The 16,850-nt window shown below is 47.4% G+C and overlaps 2 protein-coding genes across 10 annotated transcripts in view; one reads left to right on the forward strand and one right to left on the reverse strand.

Annotated features, from left to right (window-relative positions):
* ABO (ABO, alpha 1-3-N-acetylgalactosaminyltransferase and alpha 1-3-galactosyltransferase) overlaps nt 1–7,710 on the forward strand; it is a 29,726-nt gene extending 22,016 nt beyond the window's left edge. For all 9 annotated transcript variants that reach the window (XM_065928125.1, XM_065928122.1, XM_065928124.1 and 6 more), the window contains 2 exons: nt 2,211–2,339; nt 6,180–7,710. In XM_065928125.1, the coding sequence (XP_065784197.1) occupies nt 2,211–2,339; nt 6,180–6,870 (820 nt within the window). In that variant the 3' untranslated portion in view covers nt 6,871–7,710. The remainder of the gene's footprint in view (nt 1–2,210; nt 2,340–6,179) is intronic.
* A 3,899-nt stretch (nt 7,711–11,609) lies between these two features.
* LOC136163654 (hypoxanthine-guanine phosphoribosyltransferase-like) lies at nt 11,610–13,096 on the reverse strand. Its single transcript, XM_065928143.1, has 2 exons — nt 12,615–13,096; nt 11,610–12,580 (listed from the first exon to the last, which is right to left on the reverse strand). Exons 1-2 carry the CDS (start codon nt 12,964–12,966, stop codon nt 12,282–12,284), a joined length of 651 nt encoding a protein of 216 aa, XP_065784215.1. The 5' UTR covers nt 12,967–13,096; the 3' UTR covers nt 11,610–12,281.
* Between the last annotated feature and the right edge of the window lie 3,754 nt (nt 13,097–16,850).

The following is a 16,850-nucleotide window of genomic DNA, read 5'->3' on the forward strand; positions in this document are numbered from 1 at the left end:
GACCGATGGAAGGTGCCTCTAATTTGTGGTCACCAGAGGTCCACCCCAGGCATGGAAACTTCTCTAGGTTCTTCTCGGGTAAGGAAGCTGGGGTCTGGACTGGGTTCTGCCTGAGGCCTTTCCATGAGTGTGAATGTCTGAGGGCTGATGGTCCCAACTCGCCCCCGCACACCAGCGCCTGTCTCCTAATCCGGGTCTCCTTGCTGTGCCCACACTGCTCCCGCTGCCCGAGAGAGAGTGCTGGCCGCCTGTCAGTGAGGCACTGGATCCCCGAGCTTCAGGACACGAAGTTGCCTGGAGACCACTTCGATCAGCCCCGTTTTATGGGCAGGGAAACTGAGGCTCAGAGAAGTGAAGGAGGTTGCTTGAGGCCCCTCAGCTGCAGAGGCACAGGTCAGGATGCAAGCTGTGTGGCCTCTGTCACATCCTGCCACGTCCCTGCCAGGGGCCCTGGAGGTGCTCGCTGTCATTTCTGAAGCCCACACACACACCTCCTTGAATTTCCAGAGCCGCCATCCACGTGTGGCTTTGAACACTTGAAACAGGACCGCTCTAGAATGAGCTGTGCTGTCAGTGTGAGGCGCACTGTGGACGCCAAACACTTAGTACATGAAAAGCATGCTAGGAGCTTGGGATTAACATAGACACACTACTGTATATGAAATAGATAAACAACGAGGACCCACTGAAGAGCCCAGGGACTCTACTCAATACCTTGTAATATCCTATATGGGAAAAGAACTTGAGAAAGAATACCTGTGTATAGATGAGTAACTGACCCACTTTGTCGTACACTTGAAGCTAACACAGCATTGTCAGTTGACTATACTTCAATAAATACATGAATTACATACTGAAATGATAATATTTTGGATATGTTGAGTTGAACCAAGTCTATCATATTAACAGTCATTTTGCCTGGTTCCTTTTACTTTTCTGTGACTCCCAGACAATTTTTAGTGGCATACATTTCCAGGGGTCAGCACACATCTGGAGGGGCAGGTTGGCATGAACTTTTTTGGTGGGCCCTGGCAGGGTGATGAACGAGTGAATGAACACTCGTGAAATAGAGTCAGGGGGAGGTGAGAGGGGTCCGTGCCGGCTGGAGAATGGAGAAAGGGCAGAGATCACAGGACACAAAGAGCCCCTGTGAGGGGAGGGGGCTTGAAACTCAGCTCTGTCTCTGAAAGCAAACCTCGTTCCGTCTACTCACAGCAAGCGTGTGGGTTATCCACACCAGGTGATTCTGACACTCCCTGCAGTCAGCACAGACGCCGCAGGTGGACGGTCAGCCCCGCAGCCTGCCCTACTCAGACCCTAGTCGCAGTTTCCAGGTTGTCATCTGTGCTTCTGACCAACGGGCTGTAAATCATTTCTCACCACCCGGTCCTTGGGTTTGATGGTTTGCTGGGATGCTCCCAGAACTCAAGAAGACAGTGTACTTACTAGATCCCTGGCTTGTTATAAAGGATGCAGCTCAGGGACAGTCAGATGAAGAGGTAAATAGGGCAGGATGGGGAAGGGACGGAGCGCCCAAGCACCTCCCTCCCAGTACCTCCCTGTGTTCACCAACCCGGAAGCACTCTGAACCCCACGGTGAAGGGATATTTATGGAGGCTTCATCTCCCTGGCGTGACTGATTGTTAACTTGACCTTCAGCCCCACTGCCTTCCCAGGAGGAAGGGATGTGAGGCAGAAAGTTCTAAGTTCCAAGTTTCTAATCCTGGCTTGGTCTTTCTGGTGACCAGCCCCCATCCTGACCTCCGCTCAAGCCCACCCAGAGTCACCTCATCAGAACAAAAGATGCTCCTACAATCCAGGACCTCCCAAGGGTCCTAGAAGCCTAGTACCAGGTAAAGGGAGGGCTGTGCCAGAGACCAAATGTCAGCTCCCGCGTGCTGAGGGAGGGCTTAGCGCTTGCCCTCCCTCAAGACTGCGCTCCTGCTGCAAACAGGGGCCTCATAAAAGGACGCCTCAGGGGTCCAGCATATGGCTGGGACTCAGGAGATACTCTGAGTGAGGGCAGTGAAGGGATGGAAGTGTTGAGTCCTGGGTGCTGAGCTTATGCCGCCAAAAGCACTGGGTTGGGAGTCCGGAGTCCTGTCTGCTCCTAGCTCTGCAGCTCACGGGCTGTGCAGCTTTGGACAAATCCTTCTCTGTGGCCCACATCCCTGTGACCTGCTCTCACATGCTGTGACTCCTCTCCCCAGGAGAGTGGACGTGCTGGTCATGACCCCCTGGTTTGCTCCCATCATCTGGGACGGGACCTTCGACTCTGCCATCTTGGATGCGCAATTCAGAAACACCACCATTGGGCTGACTGTGTTTGCCATTAAAAAGTGAGTGACGGACGCTCACCCAGGGTGAGCCGGGAGCCGGCCTGAGCTGCAGGGCAGGGCGCTCAGCTCACAGGGTGGGTGGGGGTGCAGAGGCTCCGGTGACTTTGGGCGTAGGTGAGTGTGGGTTGGGTTGTGCAGGGGTCACTAGGCAGTCATCGATATCTCTATAAACATGCACCGAGATAGCACACAGTGACATGTGTACATGTGAGCTAAGTCACTGCAGATGTGCCCGACTCTTTCTGAGCCTCTGGACGGTAGCCTGCCAGGCTCCTCTGTCCATGGGGTTCTCCAGGCAAGAATACTGGAGTGGGCTGCCATTTCCTCCTCCAGGGGATCTTCCCCACCCAGGGATCAAACGCAGGTCTCTTATTTCTCCTGCATCGGCAGGCAGGTTCTTTACCACTGGTGCCACCTGGGAACCCCTGCTCAAAATAGCAGTCCCACAGCTGAGAGTCATCACCCCAGAGGTCACTGTCCACCTTTTAGAGATGGGCAGCTCACTTCACCACTTCCAGTACCAGCCACTGTGCCAGGGGCTCAACCCCACCACAGCGCAGACCCTGGTGCCCCACTGCCCCAGTCTGTCACCCTGGGAGGCCAGCTGCGTGCAGCTATCTTCTCCCATCTTCTAGGTCAGCTTTTCATTCCGCTGATCGTTTCTCTTGCTCTGCAGAAGCTTTCCAGTTTGATGTAGCAGCACTCGTTTATTTTTTTGTGGTTGAGGTGTCATGTCCAATAAGTCACTGCAAAGATCAACGTGCAAGAGCTTCCCCACTGTTTTCTACTAAGTATCTTTTTTTTTTTTTTCTTTTTTTTTTTTCTACTAAGTATCTTATGGTCTCGGTCTTACATGTCAGTCTTCAATCCATTTCAAGTTAATCTTTCTGAGTAGTGTAAGACAGGGGTCTGTTTTCATTCTTCTGTGTGTCAATATTCGATTTCCCCACGTGCTGCAACTAAGATCCGTATGAGGTGGTGAATATCCTGTGTGCTGCATCAAGACCTGGAGCAACCATATACATGCATATTTAAAAAAAGATTGTGTGAGTGTAAAAAAATATGTCAGATGACAATATGAGCTCTAGAAAATAACTGAGCTTGGGCAAGGGGATAGAGAGTAATCTGTTTTCATGTTTATTTGCTCCTTTTTATTTACTTTATTTTTATTTATTTTTTACTTGAAGGATAATTGCTTTACAGAATTTTGTTGTTTTCTGTCAAACCTCAACATGAATCAGCCATTGGTATACATCTGTCCCCTCCCTTTTGAGCCTCCCTCCCGTCTCCCTCCCCACCCCACCCCTCTAGGTTGACCCAGAGCCCCTGTTTGAGTTTCCTGAGACATAGAGCAAATTCCCGTTGGCTCTCTATTTTCCATATGGGAATGTAAGTTTCCACATTACTCTTTCCATACATCTCACCCTCTCCTCCCCTCTCCCCATGTCCATAAGTCTATTCTCTAGGTCTGTTTCTCTACTGCTGTCCTGTAAATAAATTTTTCAGTACCATTTTTCTAGATTCTGTATGTATGCGTTAGAACACGATATTTATCTTTCTCTTTCTGACTTGCTTCATTCTGTATAATAGGCTCTAGGTTCCTCCACCTCATTAGAACTGACTCAAATGCATTCCTTTTTATGGCTGAGTAATATTCCACCACTGCTTCTTTTTCCTGAGCTGTAATTTGCGCATGGTCAGATGGGCATGTTCAAGGGCACGGCCTGCTGGAGTTTTACCTTTGGTTGTACTGGTGTAAGTGCCAGAAGAATGAGCCCTGGGGCACGTCCAGTCTGGGCATTAGTCAGAGGAGGGAATGCCCCTCTAGGGTGAACTCTGCAGGGGAAGGATCCCAGGCAGGAGAAGGTGCAGAGGCCTGGAGGAGGATGGATGGAATGTGTCAGGAACATCAAGGAGCTGGCCTGCCCTACAGAGGATGGAGGAGAGAGAAGAAGACAAATCAGACCAGATCTTGTAGGGCCTGGTAGACCATTGCAGGATCTTGAATTGCCTTTTTTTAAAGACAAGAAGCCATTTATTTAATTTATTTTTTAAAAGCCCCATGGTATTTTTTGAAAAATATTTATTTGTTTGGCTGTGTCAGGCCCTGGTTGAGGCACGCAGGCTCCTTGCTTTGGTGGGTGGGCTCCAGAGGGCTCGGGCTGAGTGGCGTGTGGAATCTTAGCTCCCCAGGCAGGGATCAAGCCCGTGGGCCCTTCATTGGAAGGAAGATTTTTAACCACTGGAGCACCAGGGACGCCTTAGAAGCCATTTATTTATACCTAGTGGTTTGTAGCTCTTAGCCCCTGCCCCTGTTTTTCCCTTCCCCTCGCCACTCTCCCCACTGGAAGCACGTTTGTTGTGTGAATCTGTGAGTCTGCCTCTGTTGTGTTATATTCATCTGTTTGCTTTATTTTATATTGAACACCACAGGGAGTGTTGTTGTTCTTCAGTTGCTAAGTCTTGCCCGATTCTTTGTGACCTCGTGGACTGCAGCACACCAGGCTTCCCTGTCCTCCACTGTCTCCTAGAGATTGCTCAAACTCACGTCCATTGAGTCAGTGATGCCCTTCTCCTCCTGCTTTCAGTCTTTCCCAGCATCAGGGTCTTTTCCAATGAGTCAGCTCTTCATGTCAGGTGGCCAAAGTATTGGAGCTTCAGCATCAGTCCTTCCAATGAATATTCAGAGTTGATTTCCTTTAGGATTGATTGGTTTGATCTCCTTGCTGTCCAAGGAACTCTCAAGAGTCTTCTCCAGCACCACAATCTGTAAGCATCAGTTCTTTTTCGGTGCTGAGCCTTCTTTATGATCCAATTTTACAGCCAATATTTTACACTACCTTTAAAAGGAGTATAATCTATATAAATTTGGAATGACTATTTTGTACTCTTGAAACTAATATAATATTGTAAATCAACTATATCTCAATTAAAAAAAAAAAAAAACAAGAAGCCATTGGATGGTCCTGAGCTGGGAGACATCTGTCATTTGGATACTATCAATCATTTGAATTTTTGCCAAACTTGTGGATTAATCAAATATCTTATGGTTGTGAATATTTGCTCAACACCAAGTAATCTGAACCCCTCCTCTCACTAGCCAGTCAGGGTCTGATACTGTTATGTTTAGCTAGTGGAATGGCTGTGGGTTTGTTCCTGATTTTTAATTTTGGTAAAATGCACATAGGGCTTCCCAGGCGATGCAGTGATAGAGAATCCACTTATCAATGGAGCCTCAAGAGCAGGAGCCTCGAGAGACTTGGGTTTGATCCCTGGATTGAGAAGATCCCTTGGAAGAGGAAATGGCAACCCACTCCAGTATTCTCACCTGGAAGATTCCATGGACAGAGAAGCCTGGTGGGCTACAGTCCATGGGGTTGCAAAGAGTCAAGACACAACTGAGCACACACAACTCACATAATAACTCACAAAATGCACATAATATAAAATTTACCATCTTAACTATTGTTAAGTGTACACTTCAGCAGTGTTACAGACTCAAGATGTGGTACGACCATCACCACTGCCCCTCCCCAGAACGGTTCTCACCTTGCAAAACTAAAGTTTCTGTGCCCATTAAACACGGTTTAATGGCTCCAGGTTCCCCATTCCCCCGGTGTCTGGCTACCGCCATTCTATTTCTGTGTCTAAGACGTTGCCTATTCTGGGTTCCTCATCTAAGTGGAATCCAGAGTACTTGACTTTTTGTGGTTGGTTTATTTCACTTAGGGTAACGTCCTCAAGGTATGGCTAAGGTTTCATAAGCCGTTTTCGCCCCAGTGGGCTCTTCTGGCGGCCTTTTGGTTCTGTTCACTCCCACCTCCTTCCTGCGGGCTTTAGGTACGTGGTCTTCCTGCGGCTCTTCCTGGAGACGGCGGAGCAGTACTTCATGGCGGGACACAAGGTCACGTACTACATCTTCACCGACCGGCCGGCGGACGTGCCGCGCATCGCCCTGCAGGCCGGGAGGCGGCTGGTGGTGCTCCAGGTGGGGAGCTACAGGCGCTGGCAGGACGTCTCCATGCACCGGATGGAGATGATCAGCAACTTCTCCCGGCAGCGCTTCCTGCGCGAGGTGGATTACCTGGTGTGCCTGGACGTGGCCATGAAGTTCAGCGACCACGTGGGCGTGGAGATCCTGGCGCCGCTCTTCGGGACCCTGCACCCTGGTTTCTACGCAGCCGACCGCCAGTCCTTCACCTACGAGCGCCGGCCCTCGTCCCGAGCCTACATCCCGAGAGACGAGGGTGACTTTTACTACGCGGGAGGCTTTTTTGGGGGGTCGGTCCCCGAGGTTTACCGGCTCACCACGGCCTGCCACCAGGCCATGACGGCCGACCGGGCCCGGGGCATCGAGGCCGTGTGGCATGACGAGAGCCACCTGAACCGGTACCTGCTGTCGCACAAGCCCAGCAAGGTGCTGTCCCCCGAGTACCTGTGGGACGAGCGGATGCTGCGGAGGCCGCCCTTACTCCGCAGGCTGCGCTACGTGGCCGTGCCCAAGAACCACGCGGAGATTCGGAACCGATGAGAGCTACCGCCGAGGAGGGCCGTGGGTGTCAGGCCGCGCGCGTGTCAGCGCTTCTACCGTCTTGGTAAGGGATTGGCCAAAGGTTTGCTGGCCGGGTGATGCCATCGCCTTATTTCCTCTTCTGGAGGGAACAAAGCCAGCCCTGCAGTCTTCATTCCCGCCTCATCCCGCCTTCTCTTCCAATGTGACTCCTCCTCCAAGGGCTTGACAAGGTCAGCTTCCTAGGACACTGTCTTTGGTTCTCTCTTCCTCCAGTCGTTGAAGGGAATTGCTCCTCCCTCTGACAAAACAACAACAGAAACGACTGTATTTGCATAAAGCACTGAGGGTATTCCTTTGGCTGTGTCTGCCTTTCTGCCTACCTTACCCTTTGGTCTTGCCCATTATAAGGTGAGATCCTAAGCGTGGAGGTCAAGATGTCTTCATCTTTCTGTCCATCAGTACGCACCTCAGTGCCTGATGCCCAGGGACTCTCCAAACTGTTCACATTTAAATTTAAGGAAGGGACTTCCTGGGTACCCACCCAGTGGTTAAGAGGCTGCCTGCCAATGCTGCGGACACAAGTTGGATCCCTGATCCAGAAGCTAAGATCCCACATGTTTGTGGGGCCACGACTGCTGAGCTGGGGCTCTAGAGCCAGCTAGAGCCAGCTCTAGAGCTAACAAGAGAAGCCACCTAAAGGAGGAGCCCCTACTTGCTGCAACTAGAGAAAGACCCAAAGACCACATGCCGCAAGGAAGAGTCTGTGTGCCACAAGGAAGACCCAGTGCAGTCAAAAATAAATCAATACATTAAAAAAAACTAATTAAAAAATTAAATTAAAAGTGAATGCATAAATTTAAGGAACTCTTTGTTTTGCAGTTTCTTGTTTCCCCCCAAACTTTATTTAAATTTTTTATTTCGTCTGGGGTATAGCAGATTAACGATGTTGTAGTTTCAGGTGAAAAGGAAGGGACTCGGCGGTACACACACATGTATCCGTTTCCCCGCCCCCCCCCCCCAGACCCTCCTCCCATCCAGGCTGCCACACAACCCTGAGCAGAGCAACTCTTTTTTTTTTTTTTTAACTAATTTTTTTTTTTGGGGGGGGGCAGTGCTGTACTTTGCTGTTTGCAGGATCTTAGCTCCCCATCAGGGCTTGACTCCAATTCCTTGGCAGGGAACGTTTGGAGTCCTAACTTCAGGACCACCGGGGAATTCCCTAAATGTCAGGGACTCCTGAAAGCCTAGTTCACCATGCTGTCTGACAGTGAGAGAGACCCAGCCTGAAACCACCTCCGGGTTTGGTTTGCTTGTGTTGGTAGCTTGCCGCTTTGGGCTGTCTGTCTTTTTCTTATTGATCTGTAGCTGTCTGTTAGTATTTTGGATGTTAGCACTTTTAGTAGACACATGTTAAAAATAGCTTCTTCCAGTGTTTAGGTTGCCATTTCAACTCTTTTAATGTAGGTAAATTTGAGAAATCATCCCCTGCTTTGAAATCATCCAAATAGCCTTCTAGTTATTCTCCAAAAGCTTTTATGTTCTTGCCTCCTACTTAGGTCTTTGAAAGTGAAAGTGAAAGTGAAAGTCACTCAGTGTCCGACTCTTTGAGACCCCATGATGGAATTCTCCAGGCCAGAAAACTGGAGCGGGTAGCCTTTCCCTTCTCCAGGGGATCTTCCCAACCCAGGGATCGAACCCAGGCCTCCCGCATTGCAGGCAAACCCTTTACCAGCTGAGCCACCAGGGAAGACCTAAGACTAAAGACCTAGGTCCTTAATCTACTGGAATTGACTTGTGTGTGATCTTGATGTAAGGGCCCATTTTAACTTTTCTTCCTCTGGGTAATCATTATCTGAGCACTACTTGTTGAAAAGCTCTCTTCCCTACTGATTTGCAGTATCACTGGTCACATGGTATCAAGTGTGTGTATGTGCCCGGGTTTTGGGGGGCTCTCTAGTCTGTGTGTCATTGGTCTGTTTGCCTGTCCTTACGTCAAAAACACATCATCTTAGTCACTCTAGGTTTATAGGTAGATGTTGGTATGTGATTGGGCAAGTCTTCCCACCTGGTTTCTCAAGAATATCTTGGCTGCTTTTGGCCTGTTGCATTTCCATCTAAATTTTAAACTCTTTTGTCAAATTGCACAAAGGAGCCTTCTGGGTTTTTTTAAAAATCAGAATTATGTTGAAGATATTTGATATCTTTTCAATAATTGGGATATCCCCAACTAAGAACAAACCTCTCCATTAATTTAGGTCTTCTTTAATATCTTTCAATGATTTCGTAGGTTTCCCCATAAATGTCTTCCAAATCTTTTTTTAAAAATTTAAAAATCTTTAAAGACTTCAAGGTTTTTAAAATCTGTTTTTCTCAACATTTTATTTTGAAAAATTTTAAGCATACAAAAAATTGTAAGAAATTGTACAGTGAATATTCACATAGCTATCGCCTAAATACTACCATTAACGTTTTGCTGTGTACTGTGATTGTACCACTCACATATGTCATCCATCTGTCTATTCATGCCTCATCCACCCATCCACTCAGAAAGATACATTTCCTGTTTCTTCATGTGTCTACTCATTCTTCATTGTCTCCTAGACATCGTGATCATTTATTGTGGAGTGAGTTTCTTTTAGAGTCCTTAGCAAAAGGTTAACTCTTTTGTTGTAGGAGGTAGGAACTTGGGTGTCTCCAAATTTCCGGCTCTCTCTCCTCTGTGGTGGGTGGGCCACAGCTCAATTCTTTGATTACTCTTGTAGAGTCAGCTTGGTGGTGTGACGTCTACCCTACACATGACCTGTTCACAGATCAGCCAAAGACTCGGGCTGAGGTTACACACAGAATTCAGGGCTCCTTCTCTCTGGCTCTCTCATTTCTGGTATTTTCCCTTGTAGTTTCCAGCTGCTGTGGTCAGCCCAGATTTGTCTCCTTGTTCTTCAAACAAGTAAGATGTGAATTTTTTTCTTTATTGAGTTTTAGCTGTATTTTGCTGATGGGCTTGTGGCTTTGGTCTAACAGCTGTAAGTAAAGGAATCTCTCCAACTGTTATCTCTTTTTCCAAGTGAAGATTTTCCTTCCAAATCTTCACTTTTCATCACTTTTTAAAGGCTTCAGGTAGTTTTGTAAAAAATGTATATTTTGGCCAAAGTTTATAGTTATCATGTCCAAGAAGGTGAGTTGTCTATGAACTACTCATCCACTACTCAAGGCAGAACCTCCTAATTTTCTTTTATATATATTGCCCATGGTTAGTAAGTTTCATTTCTAGGCATTTAATGGTTTTTATGGCTATGGTGAATGGTAAGTGGTTTTGTTCCTTTTGGTGAATGGTTTTATTCCTATTGCCAGGATCAGCAAGCTTTTGCTCTGAAGGGCCAAATAGTGAATGTTTTAGGGCTTATGGGCCATTCAGCCCCTGTCATAACTAATTTAACTCTGCACTCAGTGCAAAGGCATCCATAAGTACATAAATAAATGAGAGCCACTGTGTTCAAATTAAAATTTATTTCTAAAAACAGGCAGTGGGATACATTTAGTCCACATGCCATAATTTGCTGGTCCCTGCTTGCTATCACATCTGTCAGTTAGTTATTACTGGTGTGCAGTGTGTGAGAAAGCTACTCATGATTATACGGTGTCTGTATCATGCATCCGGTTATATTATTTGAATCTTTTATGAGTCTTAGCAGGCTTTCTTCTAATTGATTCTCTTGAATTTTCGAGGCAGATCATCACATCAGTGGTTAATAATAATAAAAATAATAATACTTTTATTTATTTCTTCTAGTAGTCCTGTTGACTTTCTCTTTTCACTCCTTTCTGATGCCTGGCCAGCTCTCAGGGTCATGATAAACAGGAAGACCAGTCCGCTCCATCTGGATCTCGGTGCTGCAAGACTGGCTCATTTAGGGCACGTGGCCCTGAGCTGCTTCTTACTCCCGCTTCTTGGTTTCCTCCGTTTGGCAACAAGTTGGTATAAATGTGTCCTCAGGTCAGCTGTTCCGCAGATGTCCTCCGACAGGAATGCTGGGATTTGCGCAGCCCCCAAGCCGCTCTTCCTTGGATTCCACACACCTCTCTGCACAGGACATCCACCCAGGTGGTCTGTACCATCTCTGGGTGGTCCCGCAGTGTCGCCTCCACCAAGGCCTCCCTAGGCAGCGGCACCTCCTGTGGGGTGACCACGTCATCACCCCACGGGAAAGGGCTTGGTGTCCTGGGCCACCTCTCGAAGCTTCTGTGTCCAGGGTTCACATCTCTGACCAGGCTGGTTTTATTTCCTCCTTTGACCCAAAGGTATTCAGAAGAGTGATTTTCCCCCATTTTGGGGGGTGTGGTGTGGTTTCACTGTGGTGCAGTCCTTCACTTGTTCATTTCTGGATTTGCTGCCTTTTAGTCCAAGAGCGTGTTCAGCACCATTAGTCCTCACGCTGGTTGGTTTCCTAGGAGGTGTGTGAACACAACAGAGTGTCCCTGAGATCAGAATCACGTAAGGAGCTCTATGTTCACTTTGGTGACATCTCCCGCCAGCCAGTTGGTGATAAACAGATTGAACTGTTTATTCATTGTCCCTGACCTGTTGATTCCGGGGTGTGTGTGTGTCTGTGTGTGTGTCTGTGTGTCTGTGTATAAGCCTAAGTTTACTCACACTAAGTCGACTTATCTCTAAGTTACTATTGTACTTGCTGTTATTCTTTATTTTACTCCCCACAAGTGTTTATTTTTCTTTTGCTCCTCCTTTTTCCTTTTCCTAGTTCTTTTTTTTTTCCTTTAAAGAGACAGCTTTTATTTGAAGGATTTTTACACTGAAGAATTGAAAAAGTGGTAGGTTTTTGGAACTTACTGACCTGTATTGAAAAGGAACTGTTGACAAAGATTCACCAGAAATAATCTGAACAAGCAAGAAAATATAGTTAATACTACTGAAACCTACTAAAAAAGTTCCAGGACATACGGTTTCTCTGACATAACAATACCTCTAAGTGCTGTCATGGATACAAAACTGACTGCTTGCTACTTTTCTAAACACACAGTGGTATAGTTAACAATATTCAATCACTTCTGTTCTTTCCTGAATATATAAAAATTAAAATACCAATTAAAAAACTAATATATTCTTCTCTTTAAATGTTTCTTACAATTTCCATATTTTCAGTCAATAGTGGTGTGGTTTAAGAGATATTTCATTCACAAGTCAAACAACAATCTACCCAAAGGGAACTGATAGTCTTTAGGCTCATAGCGCAAATGAAGAGTTCGGGAATGCAGCAACTGACATTTCTAAAATACAAAACAGATCAAATTCTTAGGAGATACATGCAATAAGCTCTACTAAGCAGTTGGCCACAGAACGAGAACATCGGATCATGTCACTGGTGATTTCAATGGGACACCAGGTATTTCCAAACTCAACTCGAACTCTCAACTTAGGCTTTGTATTTTGCTTTTCCAGTTTCGCTAATGACACACACATGATTCAAGTCCCTGAAGTATTCATTATCGTCAAGGGCATATCCCACAACAAACTTATCTGGAATTTCAAATCCAACAAAGTCTGGTCTATATCCAACACTTCGAGGGGTCCTTTTCACCAGCAAGCTCGCAACCTTGGCCATCTTTGGTTTATGCTTCTTGACCAAGGAAAGCAAAGTTTGCATTGTCTTCCCAGTGTCAATTATGTCTTCAACAATCAAGACATTCTTTCCAGTTAAAGTTGAGAGATCATCTCCACCAATTACTTTTTTTTTTTTTTTCCCCACCAATTACTTTTATCTCGCCTGTTGACTGGTCGTTACAGTAGCTCTTCAGTCTGATAAAATCTACAGTCATAGGAATGGATTTGTCACTATTTCTGTTCAGCGCTTTGATGTAATCCAACAGGTCGGCAAAGAACTTATAGCCCCCCTTGAGCACGCAGAGGGCCACGATGTGATGGCCACCCATCTCCTTCATTACATCCCGAGCCAGTCGTTCGCTCCTGTCCATAATTAGTCCATGAGGAATAAACACCCTCTCCAAATCCTCAGCATAATGATTGGGTATACAAAATAAATCTAGGTCATAACCTGGTTCATCATCGCTAATCACCACGCTGGGACTGCGGGCCGCCATAACGGAGCCGGCTGGCGCGCGGGCTGCAGGCAGTCTGGGGAGGAGGAAGCCGGCGGCGGGGCCGAGGAGGAGGCGGAGGCGCGGCGGTAGGCGGTGCCGCGCGGGAAAGCCAAGAGGTCTGCAGGGGCGCTCTGCGCCGCCGCTCCAAGCTCCGGCGCATCAGGCCCCGCCCCGCCCCGCCCCTCTCCCCTTTTCCTAGTTCTCGCAGGACGTCCAGACCAACACCGAACAGAGACTGTTGAAGAAATACTCCCCAGGGCTTCCCGGGTGGTTCAGTGGCAAAGAATCTGCCTGCCAACGCGGGAGACTCGGGTTCGATCCCTGACCCGGGAAGATCCCAAGGGCAGCAGAGCGACTAAGCCCGTGTGCCACAAGTACTGAGCCCACGTGCCTCGGCCCCTGAAGCCCGCGCGCACAGAGCCCGCGCGCACAGAGCCCGCCGCGCACATAGAGCCCGCGCGCACAGAGCCCGCCGCGCACATAGAGCCCGCGCGCACATAGAACCCGCCGCGCGTAGAGCCCGCGCGCACATAGAGCCCGCGCGTGTAGAGCCCGCCGCGCACATAGAGCCCGCGCGCACATAGAACCCGCCGCGCGTAGAGCCCGCGCGCACGGAGCCGGCCGCGCACATAGAGCCCGCGCGCACAGAGCCCGCGCGTGTAGAGCCGGCGTGCCACGAGAAGTCACAGCAATGAGAGGCCTGCGCACCCGTAACTAGAGAGTAATCCCCGACCAACACAAGTAAAGAAAACCCCGCGCAGCAACAGCGTCCTAGCACAGCCATAAATAGATAGATTAACAAATTCTAAAAGAGAGGAAGACTCCCTATCCTTCAAGGATCCCCCTCCGCTTTGCTGTTGCTTAAACAACAGCGGGATTGTTTCATCACCTTGGGAAGCTAGACCTCTGAGATCGAGGTGTTGGCTGGGTGGGTTGGTTCCCTCTGAGGCCATCAATCAAGTTCTGCTCCATTCCTCTCCCTGGCTTCTAGTGTTTTACTGCTGATCTTTGGGGTTCCTTGGATTGCAGATGTTGAACCGCCCCCCACCCCCACCTTTGCCTTCATCCTTGCGTGGTGTCCTCACTGTGTGCATGTCCGTCCCTTCTCAAGCATGAAAGAATTCACGGACTATAGCACAGAAGAGTCTTTTATCAAAAATAGCTCAGTGGGGACTTCCCTGGTGGTGTTAGTGGCTAAGACTCCATGAGCCCAATGCAAGAGTCCTGGGTTCAATCCTTGGTCAGGGAACTAGATCCTTCACGCTGCAATGAAGAACAAAGATCCTATGTGTCACCGCTAAAAGCTAGGGCAGCCAGATAAATTAATTAATTTAAAAAATAGCTTGATGAACAAATCCTCTCTTGAGATTAAAAAAAAAAAATCTGAGCTTCACCATTTCCTTCATTTTTATCGTGGTTTCCTTTTCCCTCTTTCCTTCCATTATTCTGGTACCTTGAAGTGGGCTTCTTAGGTGGCACAAGGGTAAAGAATCCACCCACCAATGTAGGAGACACATGTTTGATCCCTGCGTCAAGAAGATCTCCAGGAGAAAGAAATGGCAACCCACTCTAGTACTCTTGCCTGGTAAATCCCATGGTCAGAGGAGCCTGGCGGGCTTCAGTCCGCGGGGCACAAACAAGTCAGACACAACTTAGTGATGAAGCAACATACCTTGACGGACGTTGTCCCAAGGGTCTGCCCTGCTCCGATGTGCAAAATGTACCTTCCCGTGCTCTTAGATAAAACTGTGATTCAGAACAACCGCCTCAGACTGCTTTCAACCAGACTGTCACCCACAAGACTTTGCTGTGGGGAAACTCTGGGACTTCCCTGCGGGGTGCAGGTCGGGGGAGCATCCTTCTTATATTTCTTACTGTAACTGGGGTGTTAGTGGTGATTCATCATAGGAACCAGAGTTTGTTGTTGTTTCAAGGTAACTTCTCTTTATTAAATTTAGAATTCCTTAACTGCAGGCTCCCCCCGCCCAACCTGGGACCGGATTTTGAGTTTTGTCAAGTTGTTTTGTAAATCTACTGTGATATATAATTTCTCTCTCTCTCTCTCATATCATTAATATAAGTGAATTCCAAAGATTATTTTTGAATTTAATTGTCCTCACAAACCTGAAGTAAATTGTACTTGGCCCTGGTATATTATTTCAGCATACTGATTTATTATTCATATCATATCCACCAGTAAGATTGACTTGTGGTCCCCTTTTGGAATCGTCCCAGTAAGATTGTTATTGTGATCTATATAGTCTGAAAGTGAAAGTGTTATTTGCTCAGTCCTGTCCAACTCTTTGTGACCCCACGGACTGTAGCCCGCCAGGCTTCTCTGTCCACGGGATTCTCCAGGCAAGAACACTGGAGTGGGTTGCCATTCCCTTCTCCAGGGGGTCTTCCCGACCCAGGAATCAAAGCCAGGTCTCCCGCATCGCAGGCAGATTCTTCACTGTCTGAGCCACCAGGAAAGTCCTAGACAGTCTAGTAGACTGAACTGAGGACTCTTCATTATTTTTTAGGCTCAGAGATATTTGAATAATCTTGGACTTTGTATTTGCTTGTATGATGTATGGTGGTAAATATTTGATGAGCTTTTCTATTTCCTTCTAGGTTACAATTCCTTCTGTTGTAATTTATTCAAGTTTTCCACCTCAAGTCAATTTTGATCATTTATATTTTCTTGGAAAACCTTTCATGTGGTTTTGATTTTATGCTTATTTGTTCCTTTAACTTTATTTTTTTTAGCACCCTTCTTGAGTAGGGTGCTTGGTTACCAGGGTCATTTATATTGAATGATACTTGTTTCTAAGAAAAGCATATGGTTTCAACTTTCCATTTGAGGAGAGCATAAATTCTGTCTCTGGGACCTTTATAGCCAGGGTCTGCATTGTCACTCATTTCGAAAGAGAACATTTCATGCAAAAACGAGCACAAAAAAGGACAGACATGGCAAGGACCTAACAGAAGGAGAAGAGTAAGAAGGGGTGACCTGGATAGCCATAATGGTGTGGTCACTCACGTAGAGCCAGACATCCTGGAGTGTGAAGTCAAGTGGGCCTTAGGAAGCATTGCTGCCAACAAAGATAGACGAGGTGATGGAATTCCAGCTGAGCTATTTAAACTCCTAAAAGATGATGCTGTTAAAGTGCTGCATCAATATGCCATCAAATCTGGAAAACTCAGCAGTGGCCACATGCCTCGAAAATGTCAGTTTTCATTCCAACCCCAAAGAAGGGCAATGCCAAAGAATGTTCAAAACACCACACACTTTGAAGTAGTCTGATTTTTTCCCATTGTAATTTAAAGTTACTTAAAAGACTCATTAAAAATTTGCGAGTTGAAGTGGTGAGTCTTGTTTCCTGTCATTGCTCTTTAGTTCTTTGTTTCTGGATATACTGTTGCTGTTTATTCCTGTCCGACTCTCTGTGACCCCACGACTGCAGCCCACCAGGCTCCTCTGTCCATGGGATTCTCCAGGCAAGGATACTGGAGTGGGTAGCCATTTCCTTCTCCAGGGGATCTTTCCAACCCAGGGATCGAACCCAGGTCTCCTGCTTGGCAGGGGATTCTTTATCACTGAGACAGCGGGGAATCCCTTCTAGATTCATAGTTTTACAGTAAGAACGAAATGAGCAGCACAGTTCTCACTCTGGGGTCCTGACCTGTTCACTTTGTGTGGGTAATGAAACGCAGAGTGGTCTTCCCTGCGCTCGGACATGGCACCCCACAGTGTGGTGACTGACGTCAGACAGAGGCTGCCACTGAGCCAGCTGGCGGTGACTGCCTGGAAAACCGGCCGGAGGGAGATGTGGGGTGATAGACACATTCTCATCCTATTATAGGTGATCAAAGCGTGTGCTGCAATTGCCAAACACATT

The sequence above is a fragment of the Muntiacus reevesi genome, chromosome 3 (assembly GCF_963930625.1).
Source record: "Muntiacus reevesi chromosome 3, mMunRee1.1, whole genome shotgun sequence".
In the NCBI taxonomy this organism is placed as follows: domain Eukaryota; kingdom Metazoa; phylum Chordata; class Mammalia; order Artiodactyla; family Cervidae; genus Muntiacus; species Muntiacus reevesi.